The following is a 17,700-nucleotide window of genomic DNA, read 5'->3' as shown; positions in this document are numbered from 1 at the left end:
TCGTTGGGCCAGTGACTTCTACGCGTGAATGACGGAAGGCTAGGAGGGCGGTCCGGCGGTCAGCGGTGCAGCAGCAGTAGCAGCTTCGGCAGCTTCGTCCGATATCTGCGGCCGGAGCGATAAGCCCGCTCTCTGCTGTTGCCAATCAAGACAGCTTGATAAAGGTACCGTTGGTTCCTTGTATACAATCGGTGACTCGCTACGCTGCTGTTCGATCCAATCGACACGCACACTAAGCGATCGCGACATCGTGTTACAGAGGTCTTCCGGCAGTGCGTGTTTAACGCGCCGTTCTCACGTTGCTCTTTGCTGGTTGCACGAATCAGCTAACTGTCGTCCTTCGTACATGACGAACGTGCTTTTATACACAACGTAAAATGACCCGAAGACATCTCAGGCCTCGTATTCAATTATGCAAGAAATACGGCGCATTGGTTGTGCGCTAGCTGTGCTCGTTGCCGGGGTGCATGTTTACATTTTGTTTGTAAATTTCCGATCGATTCATTCGACTTTTATAACTTACGAACTACTTCATCGTTAAAAATAGAGCTTTCGGAGCTAAAGAAAGGAAACATCATACCCTTGAGCTTGGAGCTTGACGTGCAGAAAGTCTAAATTGCTTATAACGAACGCTGGTTTCGCCTCGGGGCCGAATTTGCATCGGTGTAGGAATATACGTCCACGAGACCGCGCCGCGACGTAATTACCGGCAAACTTGTCGACTGGGTTAATGGAACGAGTTTTGCGCGGACGATTATGGAGCCGACGAGGATAAATGTCAGCGAGGTGGTTTTGACGGAACTTTGTTTTGCGGCTGGCTGCTGCAGCACTTGTATGATCATATGATCGTATCGCAGAGAAACCGTTATTTTAATTTTCTTACTTTTCTGTGACACTTGATAACTTTTTATTAATGTGTTAGCGTAAGCCTTTTGTTTCTCTTCCTTTCGTGCCTAATATTTGCTCTTAACGGTATGTTGTGCTTGCTTGCATGTATTATATACTATACGTACATTAAATGAACTTTTCTTGCCTGTTTCGTGCATAGGCATGTTTTATTCATTTTTCACCCAAACTTCCGCGTTTTTTTTTTTTTCCTATATAATGGTACGTTCAATGGTGAAATAAGACATATGCAAACCTACGAGGCGTTCACACATATGTATATAGCTTAATTATCGCTGTTGTTAAACTTTAATTCGTCCGTTTATTCGTCAAAATACGTACTTACGTACGCGCTTTAGTTTATTGCGTACACCTCTACAAACGGTTCGTAGCATGTTTGACCATCGTCGACGTTATATTACCTTACAGCAGAAATTTTGATCACAAACACTCTCAATTTAATATGTCTGTCATTGCACGGCCCGCCCAAACCCAACTGAGAGGTAGGCACGCCCTTTGGGCGCTACAGCTGGGCAGGAAAGCCAGCTTTACGACGTGAGCGCACGTTGAAAGCTTTGCGCTTGGATTTTTAGTGCGGCCGCCGCCTCCCTCGCATGTCCAGGTTTCTTTTTTTTTTTTCTGTTCGCCTTAAGCGCCCTCGATTGGAATCATCTATCTGGTTCCTTGTTGTCGTTGTAGGTGCGCTAGGCAGACTGTGAAACAGGCCGTTGACCCCTGCTGCAGAAAAACACAGTGGTAACTACAGCAGGCACAATCTCCACACCCACCATCACATTGCACAGAACTCCACCACCACAAAAATGAGTAGGAACGAAGCACTGAGGTACCGCATGTAAGTCGTTTTGTTTTAAGTTATGTTTGTTTATTTTGTGTTTGTTTGTCTATCCTAGAATATTGTCACCTGCTGACACATCCAGATTCTTAACACAAGTGGTGTATGGCGAAATTTTTCTAAACAGTCATTTTGTCATTCTGTGCTCCACACAAGTAAAGTGACAATGCCAGTGACGCTGATACAACTGGGCGACATAAAGCTGTTGCCAGCTGAGCAGTGAAAAGTTAGTTAACAAAAAACAGACATGCTGGTAGGTTGTATTAGTACTGCAATCAATAGCCACCGATCAGCTAAACCATTGGTAATGTATTTGTACCTGCATGGTTAAAACACGTTGGTGGGCTAGTTGGTTAGAATCCATGATGGAATGTGTAAGCACGACTGAACGAGGGTGTAGAAAGAAACAGCGCTCTCTCTGTGTGTCTGTTTCTTTCTACATCTTTGTTCAGTCGCGCTTACACATTCTGTACCTGCATGGTCATCTGACATAACCTTGCTCAGTATGGGTTCCTAATATGAACATGGTGTTATTTAAACCCGTTTGAGTTTTTCATACACATTTGACTCCTTAGTATGGGTGCTGGGCAATGTGCAATACTCCTTTTGATAGAAAGTTTTAGCTACATTGTGTTATTGTATATGAGCCATACAGTAATACTGTACAGTTATTCCCTGCCTTATACATAAGTTCCAAGCTAAACTACCAAATATACTCGAAAATAGGTCGAACATGAATGTAAGTCAACCCCTATGTATTGAACTTGCCGAGAAATAATAATAATTTGAAGATAGCTTGCCAGAGAATTCGTATGCTTCGTGGGTGTATCCGGCAACCCAAATGACGCCGTTCTCGGTGCCGTCGAGTGCGTCGGATATGCATTGGATATGCAGGATTTCTTTAACAGAACCGGCAGGCATGACAAAAGAACTCCATTAGCTCGGTACTTATCACGAATATAAGTCGAGATTCTTTGTTCATGAATATAGGTCGGTAGCTCATTTTAGGTTACATTTTCTTAAAAGAAAGGTTGATCTATATTTGAATAAATACGGTAGTTACTTTTCATTCTATGTGACAAACACTGCAGATGATGGGATAAGGGATATATGAACAGGACAGTTGCCTTGTATCCGCTCCGTTCTGTGAGAGGGAAATACTTACCTTATAAACTATTACAATCAAGAGCATTTTCGCACAATAATGAAGCATGGCTAAAGCTTTCTAATAAAATAATTGGAGCACACATATCAGCAAAAATAAGTGTATTTGTGTTGTGTTCACGTCTTTCAAACTGATACAGCTTCAGAGCTGTCTTGCACGACCTCAGTAGGAGTACCAGAGCACTCGGGAATGACCAGTCAGATATGCCACAAACAACAGATTGTTTTGTTTGGAAGTTTTGGTTATACACTGGAAGTTGTAGGGCACCATCTAGGGAGCATTTTACCACAACATTTTTTAAAATAGGCTAATTATTATAGGAGACAGGAAAGATATAAATGTAGTGTTGCCATGCTACCAGGGGGTGAGCTTCACTTCCAACATAGACACTCTCTTCCTTTGCTTTGACTAGCGTGCGCAAGCAACATTGCTTCCCTATTTTCTCCCCTACCATAGCTGAGAGTTCGCGTCACGCTTATGTCGCGAGCCCCGCCTCCTTTTATCTTCTCCTCCTTTTTTATCATGCGGCACACTACCAGTGGCAGTATTGCACGTTCTGTATTGGATGATTTACTGATATCATGTGCCGTAATCAGTGACCTTTGCAGGCAGTGCGTCTTACGCAGAGGCATTTGTGTGTGGGGCCTTGACCTTCTCGCTGGAAGTAGGGCTCCCTCAAGAGGAAGGAAGTGCAGGCTTCTTTTTTTAAATTTCAGCTGTTTTCGAGCTGTATTTAACAGCTGTGTTTGCGCCACACTTCTCTTTTTGCAATGCCCAAACCTGGTGAGGGGCCCTTTAAGCAGCAACGTATTAAAGAGACATTACCTGAGCTGCTAACATAATTCGAGGTGTGTGCATGGGAAAGGATTCATACTTTCGCTCGCATGTGGTGCAGCATCTCTGTCCCTAAGTATTTCTTAGAAACAAGTTCTTGCTGTATGTATAAACACATGTACAGTTTACTTTTTGCATGTCTCATGTTCAGCCAAGTCCTAAGGAAATGCTTTATCATGCACCCTTTCTATTCAAAGACATGTGAAATGGAAGGGTGCTTCATTTGCCCGCAGCAGCAGCTGAACCAGTTTTCGTGAAATTAGGTGCACTTAAATGAGAAAAACTAAGTTCTAGTGAACTATGGGAGTGGATTTTTGGTTTAGACCCTCAGCTTGTTTTCACAAATGTTGCTGAAAATCAGAAAACGTTTAAAATGAAGCATCAAGTAAGTTTATGACCTTTGCTAGCACATGTTGGTGGGCTAGTTGGTTTTGACTTATAATTTTTAAAAGTTGTGCGGATCCAACGCACATGTTGGGATGTCCGTGAATTTTCGTGAAACCGGTTGCTTAAATGCTATAAAACTTAGTGCGATGCATACAATTGTCTTTACTGTCAATTACGCAACATGTGGTCTCATGCAATGTTTATGTTTATGCACCGTCGCAGTGACAACATTAATGCGGTGTCATGTTATGTTTATGCACTACATCGCTTTCGCAATCTAAGCTGAAATGCAAACAGCTGTTCATGCGAATGCACGCTGTGAGACGTCAACGCAGTGATGTCGCGAGGACGAAGATGATGTTCGTCGAGGGGAAAATAGGGAGGATGTAGGTATGCTGAGGGAGGCACGACGCGAAATGCAGGCGTAAGGCTGACTTAAGTTTCCTGTTTCATTCCTGCCTTAATGGCCTAATAGAAGCTGGCACTCGTGAACGTGCTCTTGTCCAAACGTGGTCCCCTGCAAACTTGGCCTCGGGCACACATGCTGCATGGCGCAAGGCACACAGCTAATTGGCAAGGCAGCATCAGCCACTGTCAGGAAAGCCCAGGAGGTTTCGCTTAAGAGAGCTTCGCTTTGATGTGCAGTGCGACTAGACAAAGACAGAGGGAGACATTTTTTCGTGTGCAACAGAACGCACGGAAACAGAGCAGCGGTTTCACATCAACAGTAGCCCAACATATTACATTTGTCCACTTTACATAACCATGCTGTGAACAAAGTTGCTAGACTGTTGATGGAGAGTTAGGCAGCTGTAGACTTTGTGCTTCTATATCTTGGCAGTAGAAAGAAAAAAAAAACATAAACGAGGATCCTAATGAAAGATTACTTTCAGTAGTCGCTAGCAATAAATTTTTTTGATGAATCGAATTTAATTCACATCGGTTCAGCAGTTTTTCGAGTAGTATTTCGAATAGGGAAATCGTAGCTGGCCACAAGCTGAACGCTTCATCTTCAAGCCTTTGCTTTGACTGTGCATGTGCAAGTTGGTAGTAATAATGTGATTTACGTGAGTAAATGACCATCTGTCTCTAAAATAGCTTTACAGCCATGACCAAGGGTTAAAAGGTCACTGAAAGGTATACCGACTGATTCAAAATAAACTTACAATCAGCTTCCATTAATCTGGCACTTTTTTTTTTTCAACTCTGCCTTAGAGGCCAAAAAGGGGCCCATGCTTTTTAGGCACTTTTAATTTGAATATCAGATAATTCAGCCTCATTTTTGTGTGCTGCCTAGGTCGAATTCATGCATATCAGCCATGCAATAGTTTGTTTGAATACTCAGACTGTTTGTGTAGCCGAAAAAGAATGAGTTTTAACATTAAAAAATAATGATTGAAGGCGTAAACTTCTGAATTTTTCTTGCATTCCTACTGCAGCACCAATGTCATCGTTACTTGACAGACCACCTTCTGTCATCCTTTTATAGAATTGGGCTTTTTCTTCTTATTTTTCACTGTAAAAGCCTGCAAATTTTGTCAGATTTCTTTTTTTTTTTTCGACTTCAAGGATAACTTCTTTGAAAGGTGCCCTGCGGTCGTTTTATACTTGCCAAGTTCGGCATCACAACGCGTACCTCGTGTTATCCCAAAACGTATGCAAAATGAATTATGAAAATTGACACAGCCTGACAAAAGCTATTCGACTTACAAACTCAAAAAGTAAAGCCAGATGACAGAAAGGGACCTACCCTTTCGCATTTCACTCACCCAGCAAGGACTTAAGCTGCTTCCAATCAAAACATGGCTTACATCCCGCTGTACTGGAAGCTTTCTTTCCATTGGAGCCTTCCCACCGCAAGCCACAGCCGCGCTATTTGATGATGTTGTTACCATGGTTACACTAAGGATGTGCGCCACACAAGTTAGCAGTGGACAAATGCAACATTAGAAACAAAGAGCTCCTTCCTGCAATGACCACATTCTATCCTCATCCAGGTTCAATTTATAGAACACGGATGAGGATGACAATGACGTTGCAGCCCATGTATAAATGTGGTCTGCAGAAATGCTTGGCCAAACGCCGTCTTGCTCAGGTTCTCACTTGACAAGCTAGTCTGAGGCCACGCTTTGTAACAATTCTTTTCATTCGATCCTTTCCACTTATTATCTGTCGTGCCAACTGGCCAATACTGGTGATGACAGTGGCATGGCATGATGCAAGTTATTGATGGGGGATGAAAAGACTGGGAGGGCAGAGAGCCTTTGCAAGAAAATGGCGTCTGGCTTGACCTATAGCTAATTTCGCTGTGGACATTTTTTGATAATGGCCTGCCACAGGCTGCACGTGAACTCAACTCTGTGGACAGCTAGAAATGAGATAGATTTAACTAATTAACCCAGCTTGGCTCTGAGAGCACTCGACCACTAGATGAGAGCATCCCTAAGCCCTTCTGCAAGTGCTCTTCTATTTCACCTTTGCTGGAACCAGAAAAATGAAAGATTTAACACAGGAGCACTTCTAAGTGCTCTCAGGAATGTGTGTGCTTGTTTTGGTGGTACATCTGAGGCTGGCCTGAGCGCTTGTAGAAGTAGTTTTAAAGCACTAAAGATGCTGCTATTTCCCCAGTTAAATACATTGCTAATATTTCCTCCTCAACATTGATCTGAATAGCTTGGCACATTGACAGGTATGCGGAAGAATCAAGGGAATACTAAGTGATGGCTAGCGCGTTGCGTTGCATGCTCATTTTTCTATGTGCCTGCGTGGTGAACTGTTCTGCTCAAAGTGAATGTAGTCCAACTAGCCTGTCTTCCTACACTCTTGTAGTTCAAGCTTTCTTGTATTTTTTTCTTATTAGCCTATTTAATGGCACTGAAAGGCACTCCTGAATGCATCTGTGTGGCGAATATTAAGACAGGCTTCAAATTTATTATCTCCTTAATCAGGCCATTGCTACGGTACCCTTCAGCAATATGCATACCTGCCCGTTTTTACAATTTTGTCGTAAAATGCCCGATTTTTAAAGCTCCTTTATGATTGTCTTAATGACAATTACTTTACAATCTTTGATATGATAGTTTATGGCAATATCGATTTTAAATGCATACGAATGCATTGCTGGCCGAAATTGCAGAGCCTGGCTTTCCAGACGTGCCCGATTATTCGAACCTACCTGCAGCGCCATCTATTCACTCCTTAAAAGCAATGTACTTTTCGACGATGACAATTTTGGGCGACAATACATGAATAGATTGCAAATAAACTTCTTGAATATTTTTATGAATGGTAATATTATTACTACTATTCTTGAAATGTGAATTTCATGAATAATATGATTTTATTGTATATTATTACCATTTCATTCAATGGTAATGGTAATAATATGGCACTGATCACAGTGTATTTAGCATCTTGATTAATAAAATAATTGTTTACTGTTTTTCACCAAATTTTAGGATTTCTTGGCTTCAACTGCAGTATATTTCAAATACAAAGGCTGGCAGGTTTCAACATGCCATCCTCACCATGATTACCTAAACAGTGCGCTTGAGTCGGTGCAAAATGAGGTGGCAAGGTTTCATTGCATCATGTTACTCCCATTGTCAAAGCGCCTACCTACCATGAAAGAAAGCGATACACTTTCGCTTCTTGCAATACACAAGAAAAATGCCCATTTATTATTTTCTCACAACTCCAATTATAGAAGTTAGCCATTTCTCAGAACTGCATTCATCTAACGCTTCATACTTTGAAATGTGTTATGGTGCCTATGAAATTAGTGTCACCTTTACCCTCCCAAAAAAACTGCAAAACTCATCCAATGTTTTACCTGTAAACAGAGTTACATACCGTTCACCGTAGTATGTGGTAATGTTATATACTCTTTTCACTGCGCACTATTTAGTCATCCATGAAATGTGCATGATTTGCATGTGCTGTCAGAAATGTTGGACCAATCATTGCTTGTGATTAATTAGTTCTTTTGTTCTTTAATGTTTCAGTGGCTCTTCAGGATATTTCTGTGTGCATTTGCATTTGTATAACTTGTCTCACTGTGCATTTTGCCTAGTGTTTCATACCACCACTGTTATACTGAGGTTCTGTTTGCTGTCACCCTCCACACCCCACACTACATAATGTCCTAAGAGGCCACCAGAGCATTTAAATAAATAAGAAACGAATGCGTATGTCATGCGAGAGCTCTGGCCTTTGTCCGTATGTTATTGCTTTAAAGCATGCATTTGTGTGAACTTAACTGTGGTCTCTCGTGTGCGCGGGTGTTCCTGTCTCGTTGACTGCAGGGATTCAGGTGGAAGCAGTGGTGACGAGGCAGACGGGGGCGTTGCCGCGATGGCAGACTACATCAGGGGCAAGAAGACATACACCAAGTGGGACGCAGACACCGACAACGTGGACATGGACCTGTCGCCTGAGGCACCACACGTCCAGGTGGCTTCCAGCCCCGGCTGGTTCTCCGGAACCAAAGGACGAGTGCTTCGCGTGAGTTTACAGTTGTCATGTACAAAGCCAGGACCATATTCTGGACCAGTCACTTTCAGGGATATCGCACTGAGTGAATGCTGATTGGTAAAGCCAGCGAGCAAAATGGCTGAAGCTTTAGGCTATGTCACATGATCAAAGAGATCAGTCAAGAGTCTGACCCGAGCCTAGTCATGGGTGCATCTGAATGGATTGTGAGTGACAACTCAAGCCTGCTTCACTGTGTTCATCCAGGTGCACTCGGACTTGCCAGACATCAACTGTTGCTAGAAAAATAGCAAGCTCATTTGACAGGACACCAGAAAGCAGTAGGAGGTGCCAAGGAGAGACTCTGTTAATTCACTACAATATTTAATGCTGGGCTCTTCTCATATCCTTAGTGTCTTCATTTACTGTTGGCCATTTTGCTAACCATAATTTAAAAATCACGGAAGCAATTTTCAGTCGCTCAGGTTTCAAATATGGGGGCAAGCACGTTAGTTCTTACTTTAAAGGTGAGTTGGCACGGCGGCACAACTATTACAATCTTCTCGTTCTTGACGTTGATGTTTTGTATTTCTCTACTCGGTGTTACCCGTGCATATTCATACGTAAAAGCAATGGGGGCATCAGGGTGGCTCCTTGACTTCTGCTATTTTTGCTGGCGTAATTTTCAATTACTTTCAGCGTGTATTGATTGAGTGAGATGACGAGAGGCAACGAACCAGTATGTAGCAGATCTATGCAGTCCCTTTGCTGCTCTCTGAGACCTGCAAATTGTTGTTCTCGGGGCTTCCCGTGCAGGTGCTGATAGTGGGAGTCATCTTCCTGGTGGGGCTCATGTGCGGCTATGTGGCACGCAAGAGCATGCGTGATCTGGGCCAGCCAGCACAGTCGTCCTGCCCTATGCCAGGGGGCATCTACTCCTTCAAGGAACGCTTTGCAGAGCAGCTGCTTACCGGTGTTGACAAGAAAAACCTTGACAGCTGGTTGCGGTCAGTCCTCTATCTACGATGCTTGCGCTGTTATCAGCTTTGCCAGGCATCTTTCTTTTTTTTTTCTTTTATGCATAAAACTAGGGGTGTTTTTCTTTAGCTATATGAATTTGTAAAGAATAGCCATTAACAAATATGAAATCGCTTGCTGTTGCTTTCACAGTGTCGTCATGCAGTGTCATCGCAAACAGCTGGACCAACAACACCTATTGGCTTATTTCGTGATCGCGAGAACATTCTCAGTAATACAATTACAGCTCATTTGAGTTAAATAAATGAAAAATATATATGTCTGCAATTCCAAAAACGACAGAAAAACAATTTCATGTTCGCACTGCCGGTCTACACACGACAGTTGCGCATTGCTGCGTCTGCTGCACGCGGGACCGCAAGACCTCCGAGATAAAAAATATAGTGTAGATACCGTGGCTGCCACGGGGTGGCACTATCAGTTGTCTCGCCACCAAGACGTTCAACCTATGGCCAGGGCCAGCGGGGCACTGCTCCCTTGCACCCCTTCGCCATCTCCCCTTTATAGATTACAGCGCACTTGTGGAAAATGAAGGAGAAAGAAAGCCACTGATCGGTCCTATAGCTAGGTCTAACTTTGCTTGTGCTTGAAGGATTCGACAAATGTTTGCAGCAAGATGTTCATGAGGCAACGTAATTCAATAGTGATGTCATTCTATTATTAGTTAAAAAAGTGTTTCAGGGCCCCTTTAAGGCATGTACACGCACCACTAGTCATGTTCTTTGCAGTAGCACCAGTTTTGAGAAACCCGTCCTTGAGCTATTGATGCACAGGTCGGTTGGCTATTGCGTGGTTCTCAATTATTTTTTAATATGTGGTGGTTTAGTTGTGACAGCATGCACGAGTTGCCTTAAATGATCTCCAACGGCCACCACTCTGATGTTTTCATGCATGTCTCACCGCCCGCTGCATCACTCAGGGTGATGAACGTGGACTACCACATGGCTGGAACCGAGAGGGGACAGCAGCTGGCCATGCGGATCGAGCAGGCCTGGAAGCTTTACGGCGTGGACAACACGCGCACCGAGGTCTTCAAGCCTCTGCTGTCTTTTCCAGACAAGTAAGCTTGCAGGCAGCACAAGCAGTTCATTAGCAGTCATCATGTGGAGGGAGGAGGGGGGGGGGGGGGGAGGGAATGACACTTATAGTGCAAAGTGCAACTCTCAGCTCTTCTTTTTCAACACTATTGTTTCCTGGTACTATGGGACAGGGCAGGACAAAAATATGCAAACGTAACAATAAAACAAAGCAGGTAAACTCTGAATTATGCATTTGTACAAGTCCCTCACTTGCATCCTTTGGCACTTGCAATATGTAGTTAATCTTGTAATATTAATTGTTCATTTCTATTTTTGCATGCAACAACCCAAAGGTACAAATGAATGGTTTATCCCCCATTCTCTCAGAATTCATATCGTAACATCAGTATATGAATAAGCAGTTTACATATAACTTTTCTATGTGTTGCATGCATTGTACGCCCTTGCGACGTTCATGATTAGGGCATATTTTAATATGATTTTGTGCCAGCTGGCCTTGTTTACTGTCTTATTACCATAGTATTAGCTGTCATTGGGATCAGGATTAAACTGGTAATAAGATATCAAAACTTTAATGACATTTTTTTTATTTAGGATATCGTACATACAACCACCAAGCACGAATCATGACATGCATGGAACCTAATGACATGTGACCAAATGACATGTAATGATCAAGTGATTAACTGGCAGGGTTTCCTTACATTTTGGTTTGAGTTTGTAGTGCTGGTAAGCCTAGTGCTGTGTAATATCGGGAAATAGTTGCAGAAATTCCACAAGGTGCCTAACTAAGATCAGTCACTGCGATGCCATTTGGACACGACAGCGCACACCTGGTTAAGAAATTGAGAAATGCATGGTCTATAATCAGTACCAGACGTGGCCAAGAGGCTTGTGCAACAAAATGGTTGCCTATTTTTGAGAAACCAGATTGAAACCACTGATTTAAGGACAGATATATCTGCACAGTGGAACCCCGTTGTTACATTTTTTTCAAGGAACAACGAAAAAAAAAGAAAAAAAAATGTAACAGCCAGGAAAACGTAACAGTGAAGATGGCCCCCCAAATCGCTAAAGCAACGTCAGAAACAACTATGATACCAGCTCCGTGCACGTGTATAATTAAGGGGCACATATGTTCTGTGACGGTAGCGCCTTTCCACTGTTGGTAGGCTTCACTGCATAATATCCATGTATTGTGGCGAAGCTGACTTTAGGGAGCCGGCAAAACCTACAACCGCGTCGTCACACGCTCATCGGGACAAACAATCGCGTACTTCCGGAATTTAGTACTTTATAGTTTGCCTCTACACTGCTAAATTTACGTGAACGCCACACTTAAACGAAACGTAAGATACAGGAACATTACAGAATGGCAACATATCAAATGGGAACATAATGCTTAGTAGTCAGTGGGCTTTAGATCGGGACTGCGAAAACGTGACGCAGCAGCTGGGAAAATGCAACAGCGAGGAACATAGCAACGGGGTTCCACTGTATTTAATGGATCCATGGGCATTGTGCATTTGGCAATGTTCTCCACGCGCTGCACTGCCAGTTCATGTCATTCCGAGCAAAAGAAATGAAAGCTGAAATTTTGATGCCTAACTTTTTAATTAAGGTGCCAGTCGGTCACATGTTTATATACTGTGTTATGCATAACCCCTAGCAAGAGCTTTCTGTGAATGCAAAGCACCGATATGGAATTTTTTATTGTTGGAAAACCAGGGGAGTGGACATCTGTGAGACGCAAATTGTCTCTCAATTGGCACCTGCACTGTAGTAGCGATACTTGTTGACAAGCGCTGCGTCTTTATGTTGTGAGTAAGTTCTAACCTGTAAACAAAGGGAAATGTATATCTGAGTGTCATAAAACCAGCAACAAGTGTAGATGATGTGCACCAATTGTATTCCATGTAGGCATTTTATAGTGTACAATTTCTTTTTCTTTTTGTGCACTCAGGGAACACCCAAATGAGGTGCGAATCATGCGCGGCACCAACGTATTGTTCAACACTTCTGAAACTGGTGCCGAGGCAGCCATGACAGTGAAGCCATTTTCAGCCTATTCACCTGCAGGAATCGTCAAGGTAAATGATGACTTGTTTTCTATGCTTTAATGCAGAAAAAAATAGGAGAAGAAGCTCTGAGCGAGAGATGTAGTAGATATAGCGACATTTCAATCCCCCGTTTGGAGCCTTGTTCGCAATAAAACGATGATACAAACATTGGACAGAAATAAAAGACATCTCTGATAATGCATGCGGACTGCTTGCATTGTATACTGAAGTGTAGTTAACCCTTTGCGGTCATGTGCAATAACCCAGTTTGTGGTTGTTTCAGTCAGGAGCAATTTTGCACATTTAGACGCCATGCAGAAAGAGCACTTAGGCAAACGAACGCAAGTTAAGGGATTTATTAGAAAAAAAAATTGTACTTATTCCTGAGGCTCTCAACAGTACTTGTACACTGTGTGGTAGCGCTAGAAGCACTCTCCAGTGTGGAAGCCAGGATTTGCACTGCACCTTTGTAGGGTCTTCATAGTCGCTGTCTTCTAAAGTGCTCTCATGCTAGAACGTTTGCTAACCACCTGAAGTCGAAATGTATTCATCCACAGCACTAACATAATTTTCTTATTCACAGAACTTATGTAAATTTTGTCCATAAAACGCACAAGCAGGAAATGCTGCTGTCGTAACGACGCTTCACGCCACGAATCGTGCGAAAATTCCTTCAAGCATGAAGCAAAGAAAAGAAATGCTGGCTTTCCTGTAATCGAGAGTAGGTGTAAGCATGAAATGGCTGCCGGCAAAGCAGATTGGTGCCGCAACGCAGGCCTGAAAGCTTACCGAGCCGAAATGAACCTGTTTTGAAAAGAACCTCGTTGCAAGTCTCGTTTCAGCAGACAGAAGAGACAGAAGCGTCTCGTCACGCAGCGTGGCACCATCTCTTAAAGATAATCAAAGATCACCCGGACCGTGAAACTCGCGGACCGCTGGGCGTTGAAAAGAGTACAGGCAACCCTTTCTAAGCGCCAGAAGATGACAAACAAGTGTATAATGCACTGTGTCTGCTTTTCGAACGTCGCTATTGGAAATTCCAAATAAAAGTTCAATGCACAAGAAGTTAAAGCTTGAGTGATATTGTGAACAAGCATTAGGAAGAACTCAGAAGCAGCATTTTTTGTAACTTGTTTGGGCAGTAACTAGCGTATGTAATGCGGTCTTGTACAAGCGGTTGGGGGCCAGAGACTGCATTTTCTTAACTTTTGACTGGTTGCCCGGATGATCTCGTCTTGCTCTCGCAGCGATGCCCGAATGTTCTCGTTTGAGTGACCGGATAATGGTTCTGGCTTTTGGCTCAAGGTCACTTGACGGTCACCGACAACGAGAGCGAAAAGCATTTCATGCTTTAAAAAAAGTGCTGCCCTCATCTGGCAACATTGCAAAGCACACTTACTGGTACTTCAAAAAGTTCTTGAAAGCTGGCGCCACAAACCCAAAATATTATTATTATTATTATTATTATTATTATTATTATTATTATTATTATTATTATTATTATTGATTTAAAAACATATACATTTGAGAGGAAAGGGAAAGCGAGGAGCAGGCTGGCAACTCAAACCCAAATAACTGACGAATGCGAACACGCATGCTAGGTGCGACCCGACATCCGAGCAGAACGATTATTTTCCCGTGTCGGGTGGGGACCAACACATGACCACTAAGGGTTAAACACACTATGGCTTTATTGTGAACAAGGTTTCTGTATAGGAGCTGAAACGTCCTTTATTTTACTATGTACCTTTCGTGATCAGGGCTTCTTTCCACATTTTTGTTCATTGCATCTCTTTTCAGCCAGTTGAGTTGCCATCAAACTTCGGATTTCATTTGCTCTGTGTTACCTGACGTGGAGAGAGCGGCGACTATTATAGCTGCCTTCTCAAATTCTTGGTGCTCAAATTATGATCTTCAAATAGTCATCCAAATTATGGGAAAGACATTTTCTTTTCCTTGCCTGTTTGAAGAGCCTTCGTCACATTCATTATGTAAACAAACTAGTAAGCGCAAAATTTTGAAGATAGGTTCAAAGCGGTGCTAGTAGGATGAGGCTGCTGGATGGCTGTAATTTGATATTTTACAAGTGTGGCTGAACAAGTTACAGAGAGGCGCAAAATAGTGCAAAAATAAAAGAGGGTAACAGACAGTTGAAGCTAGTGACACGCCTGTTAAAAGGAGTACTCTCAACAGCTTTGAAGTGTGTGGTTTTATTGTTGGAATAGAAAAAGAAAAGATGAGAGGTCCATAACTGCCAAGAACACAGGATTGAGAGAAAGAGAAGATAGAGAAGCTAGAAACCTGTTCAGGATCCCACCTTTTATAGCTTATCTACAGCATTGAAATAGTGCCCATCAAAGATCAGCACTGTCAGAGCACGCTGCATTGATACCCTTGTGTGGACAGGTAGCCCTTGTATTTCCGAGACCAGTGACATTGCATGTGAGTGCACAGAGCTCTACAAAAAAAGCAAAGTGCATTGTCTGAGCGTCACGGACGAATTCGCTGAGGGCAAGCCACCTCCTGGGCTTTTTTTGCAGTTGTTGTGAGAAGTCACGAATTCTTTTTACCACTCCTTTACGTGTCTGGCTTGTAGCCAATAGCGGCCATAAATTTCCACTAACACGGTTTCGAAAAACCGATTTCCATGAAATCAGGCTTAATTTTACTTGTGCAAATGAGCAGTGAGATGGTCACGAGTTGACGATATGGCTGACACATGTATTTCACTTCTTTCACATTCAGGGCAAGCCCGTGTATGCCCACTATGGAACAGAAGCAGACTTTGCGCTCCTCAGGAGCAAGAACATCAACCTCAACAATACCATTGCTATCATCAGATATGGAAAAATACACCGCGGTTACAAGGTCAGTACAAGGACTGGTGTGCTGTAGCATGGCCACGTGGCATTTAACCAACATGTATCTTCAGCACATTTCTTTAATGTAATTTCTACAAAGAACTGTTCTCCTCGTAGATAAACCTAGTCCTACGTTTGCGGTCGTCCAATTCGCCCAGGTGAAACTGGCCGAGGAGAATGGCGTGGCAGGTGTTCTGCTGTACAGCGACCCCTTCGACAGCCCCGCAGACCGGGCCAGTCCCTCGGGAGGGTTGCGACTGCAGGGGGACGGCGTGGAGCGCGGGAACCTCAAGAGCTACCCTGGCGACCCCGGAACCCCTTACCTTCCTGCCACAGGTTAGTGTTACATTGAAAGCGATAAATTGTACGGTAGCACGAAGCTAGGAAAAAAATCTGTGTTGGTTTTCGCAATTGAAGAAAACTTTGCTGTGGTTCGGGGATTGAACCCGGAATCAGCGCCTTTTCAGACCAGCCGCTCTACCATCTGATCTAACCAGGAGGCTAGCAGATTGCAGAGTGAGGGTGAATTAAATGACAACTCAAAGCATAAGGACGCTGAATATGGCAGATTAGTTCTGTAGAAACCCTCAAGGAGCAAGTTTTGTGAAAGAGAAGAATAGTCCTATACCCGACAGTGGTATAATGTTCAGTTCTGCAATGTTTCACTAAGGGTGTAACCTGTGTATGGGATGGGAGCAGGAGCACAAAATGGCATATTTTGCTTTGTAGTCTTATGTGAAACTGATAGAGATGCCTATGTGCACCTGAAGTTAGACATCATGTGCTTTGGGTTTTGAAGCCACTGCAGTACTAGAACACTTGGACAGAGCTGTGGCACTGCTTCGTAATGAAAATTTGAGATCTGCATATATAAATTGTTGCAACTTAGCAGCAGCACATGTTCTAATGCATGTGTGATGGTGCAATTCCAATTTTACTTAAGAATGCATTTGCAAACAAAGTGTATATGTCAACTGCATTGGCATCAGTAAACATCGCGAGAACATCCAACTCGCCCAATTCACACCCTGTCAAGTGACTGGTTTTAGGGCAATTAAGGAAGCTTACTTGCACTTTTATGGGCAGCGTGATAATGCCTGAAATACTGAACCAGGCCTGCTGGTGGAGCAGTGGTTTACACAACCTGATCATTGCCAGCATGGAATCATTGTGATAATTCTCAGAAGCATGAAGTCACTCTGGAATCGGTGATCTTTTTGAACTGGTTTCATTGAAGAATTAGACAAATTACTATTTGTGGGGCAGTGGAGCAGTTACCTGACAAAACAATAGATGATGAGAGTTTTGTGTCATTATTCTTTTAAAGCCACAAAGACAAACATTTGGCAGCCATGATGATTCACCTGGGGTAGTTGTGATGGACATTTAGAAACAGAGAGAGAAGGATCAGCCCAGAGTTGACATTTATTTTGCTGCACTAAGATGTTACTGAAAAATCTGGGTGCAAACGTTTATGCAAAAAGCATAGTCATTAAAAGTAATTAAAACTTTCCCGAGATTGTGTGCAAATTTCAGAGTGTTGTGAATGCCCGTAAGCTCACCATTTACACATGTATTACAGTTAATCCTGGATATAACGAAATCGACAAATTCCTGAAAAACTTCGTTATAAAGAGGATTTCGTTATATGCAGGTTCGACATGAAAATTCGAAAAAGAAACGCTTACCGTATTTACTCGATTCTAACGCGCCCTCGATTGTAATGCGCACCCGTTTTCCGTGACCAAAAGAGAGGGGAAAAAAATCCTTTACAGTACCACGCACCTTATGCTTTCATACAGAAATACAACTATCACTCAAGATTTACTACCGATACACTAAAGTTGCAATGAACAAAAAAAGTCCCAGTTTCGTCCGAAAGGCGAAGCATCGATTGCGACAGCAAATTAGCAGACAGCTATATGAAGTAAGGATAGTAGTTTTATCGGCCGTATAAACTTGTAAACATTCGCTTGTGAAGAAACGCGAGTCAATATCTTGCGTTTCTTCGTCGAAGCACTCATCCTTGGAATGTCACACCTGGTACTGGATGCGTGGACGTGTGTGGTTTCGCACAAACGCGAGGCGTCAGAAATGAAGAGCGAGC

At 43.0% G+C, this 17,700-nt stretch overlaps 1 protein-coding gene across 1 annotated transcript in view; it reads left to right on the top strand.

The window, feature by feature from the left end:
• Window positions 1-4: 4 nt before the first annotated feature.
• Window positions 5-17,700, top strand: part of LOC119446373 (aminopeptidase NAALADL1-like) — a 39,741-nt gene continuing 22,045 nt past the window's right edge. Inside the window, 8 exon segments of the mRNA XM_037710788.2 lie at window positions 5-164; window positions 1,585-1,738; window positions 8,429-8,627; window positions 9,411-9,601; window positions 10,552-10,692; window positions 12,636-12,762; window positions 15,478-15,600; window positions 15,752-15,929. Of these exon segments, the coding sequence (XP_037566716.1) occupies window positions 1,707-1,738; window positions 8,429-8,627; window positions 9,411-9,601; window positions 10,552-10,692; window positions 12,636-12,762; window positions 15,478-15,600; window positions 15,752-15,929 (991 nt within the window). The 5' untranslated portion in view covers window positions 5-164; window positions 1,585-1,706.

This window comes from Dermacentor silvarum, chromosome 3 (assembly GCF_013339745.2).
Source record: "Dermacentor silvarum isolate Dsil-2018 chromosome 3, BIME_Dsil_1.4, whole genome shotgun sequence".
Taxonomy (NCBI): domain Eukaryota; kingdom Metazoa; phylum Arthropoda; class Arachnida; order Ixodida; family Ixodidae; genus Dermacentor; species Dermacentor silvarum.
Note: the sequence above shows the minus strand (reverse complement) of the source record. Positions and strands in the feature narration are given on the sequence as shown.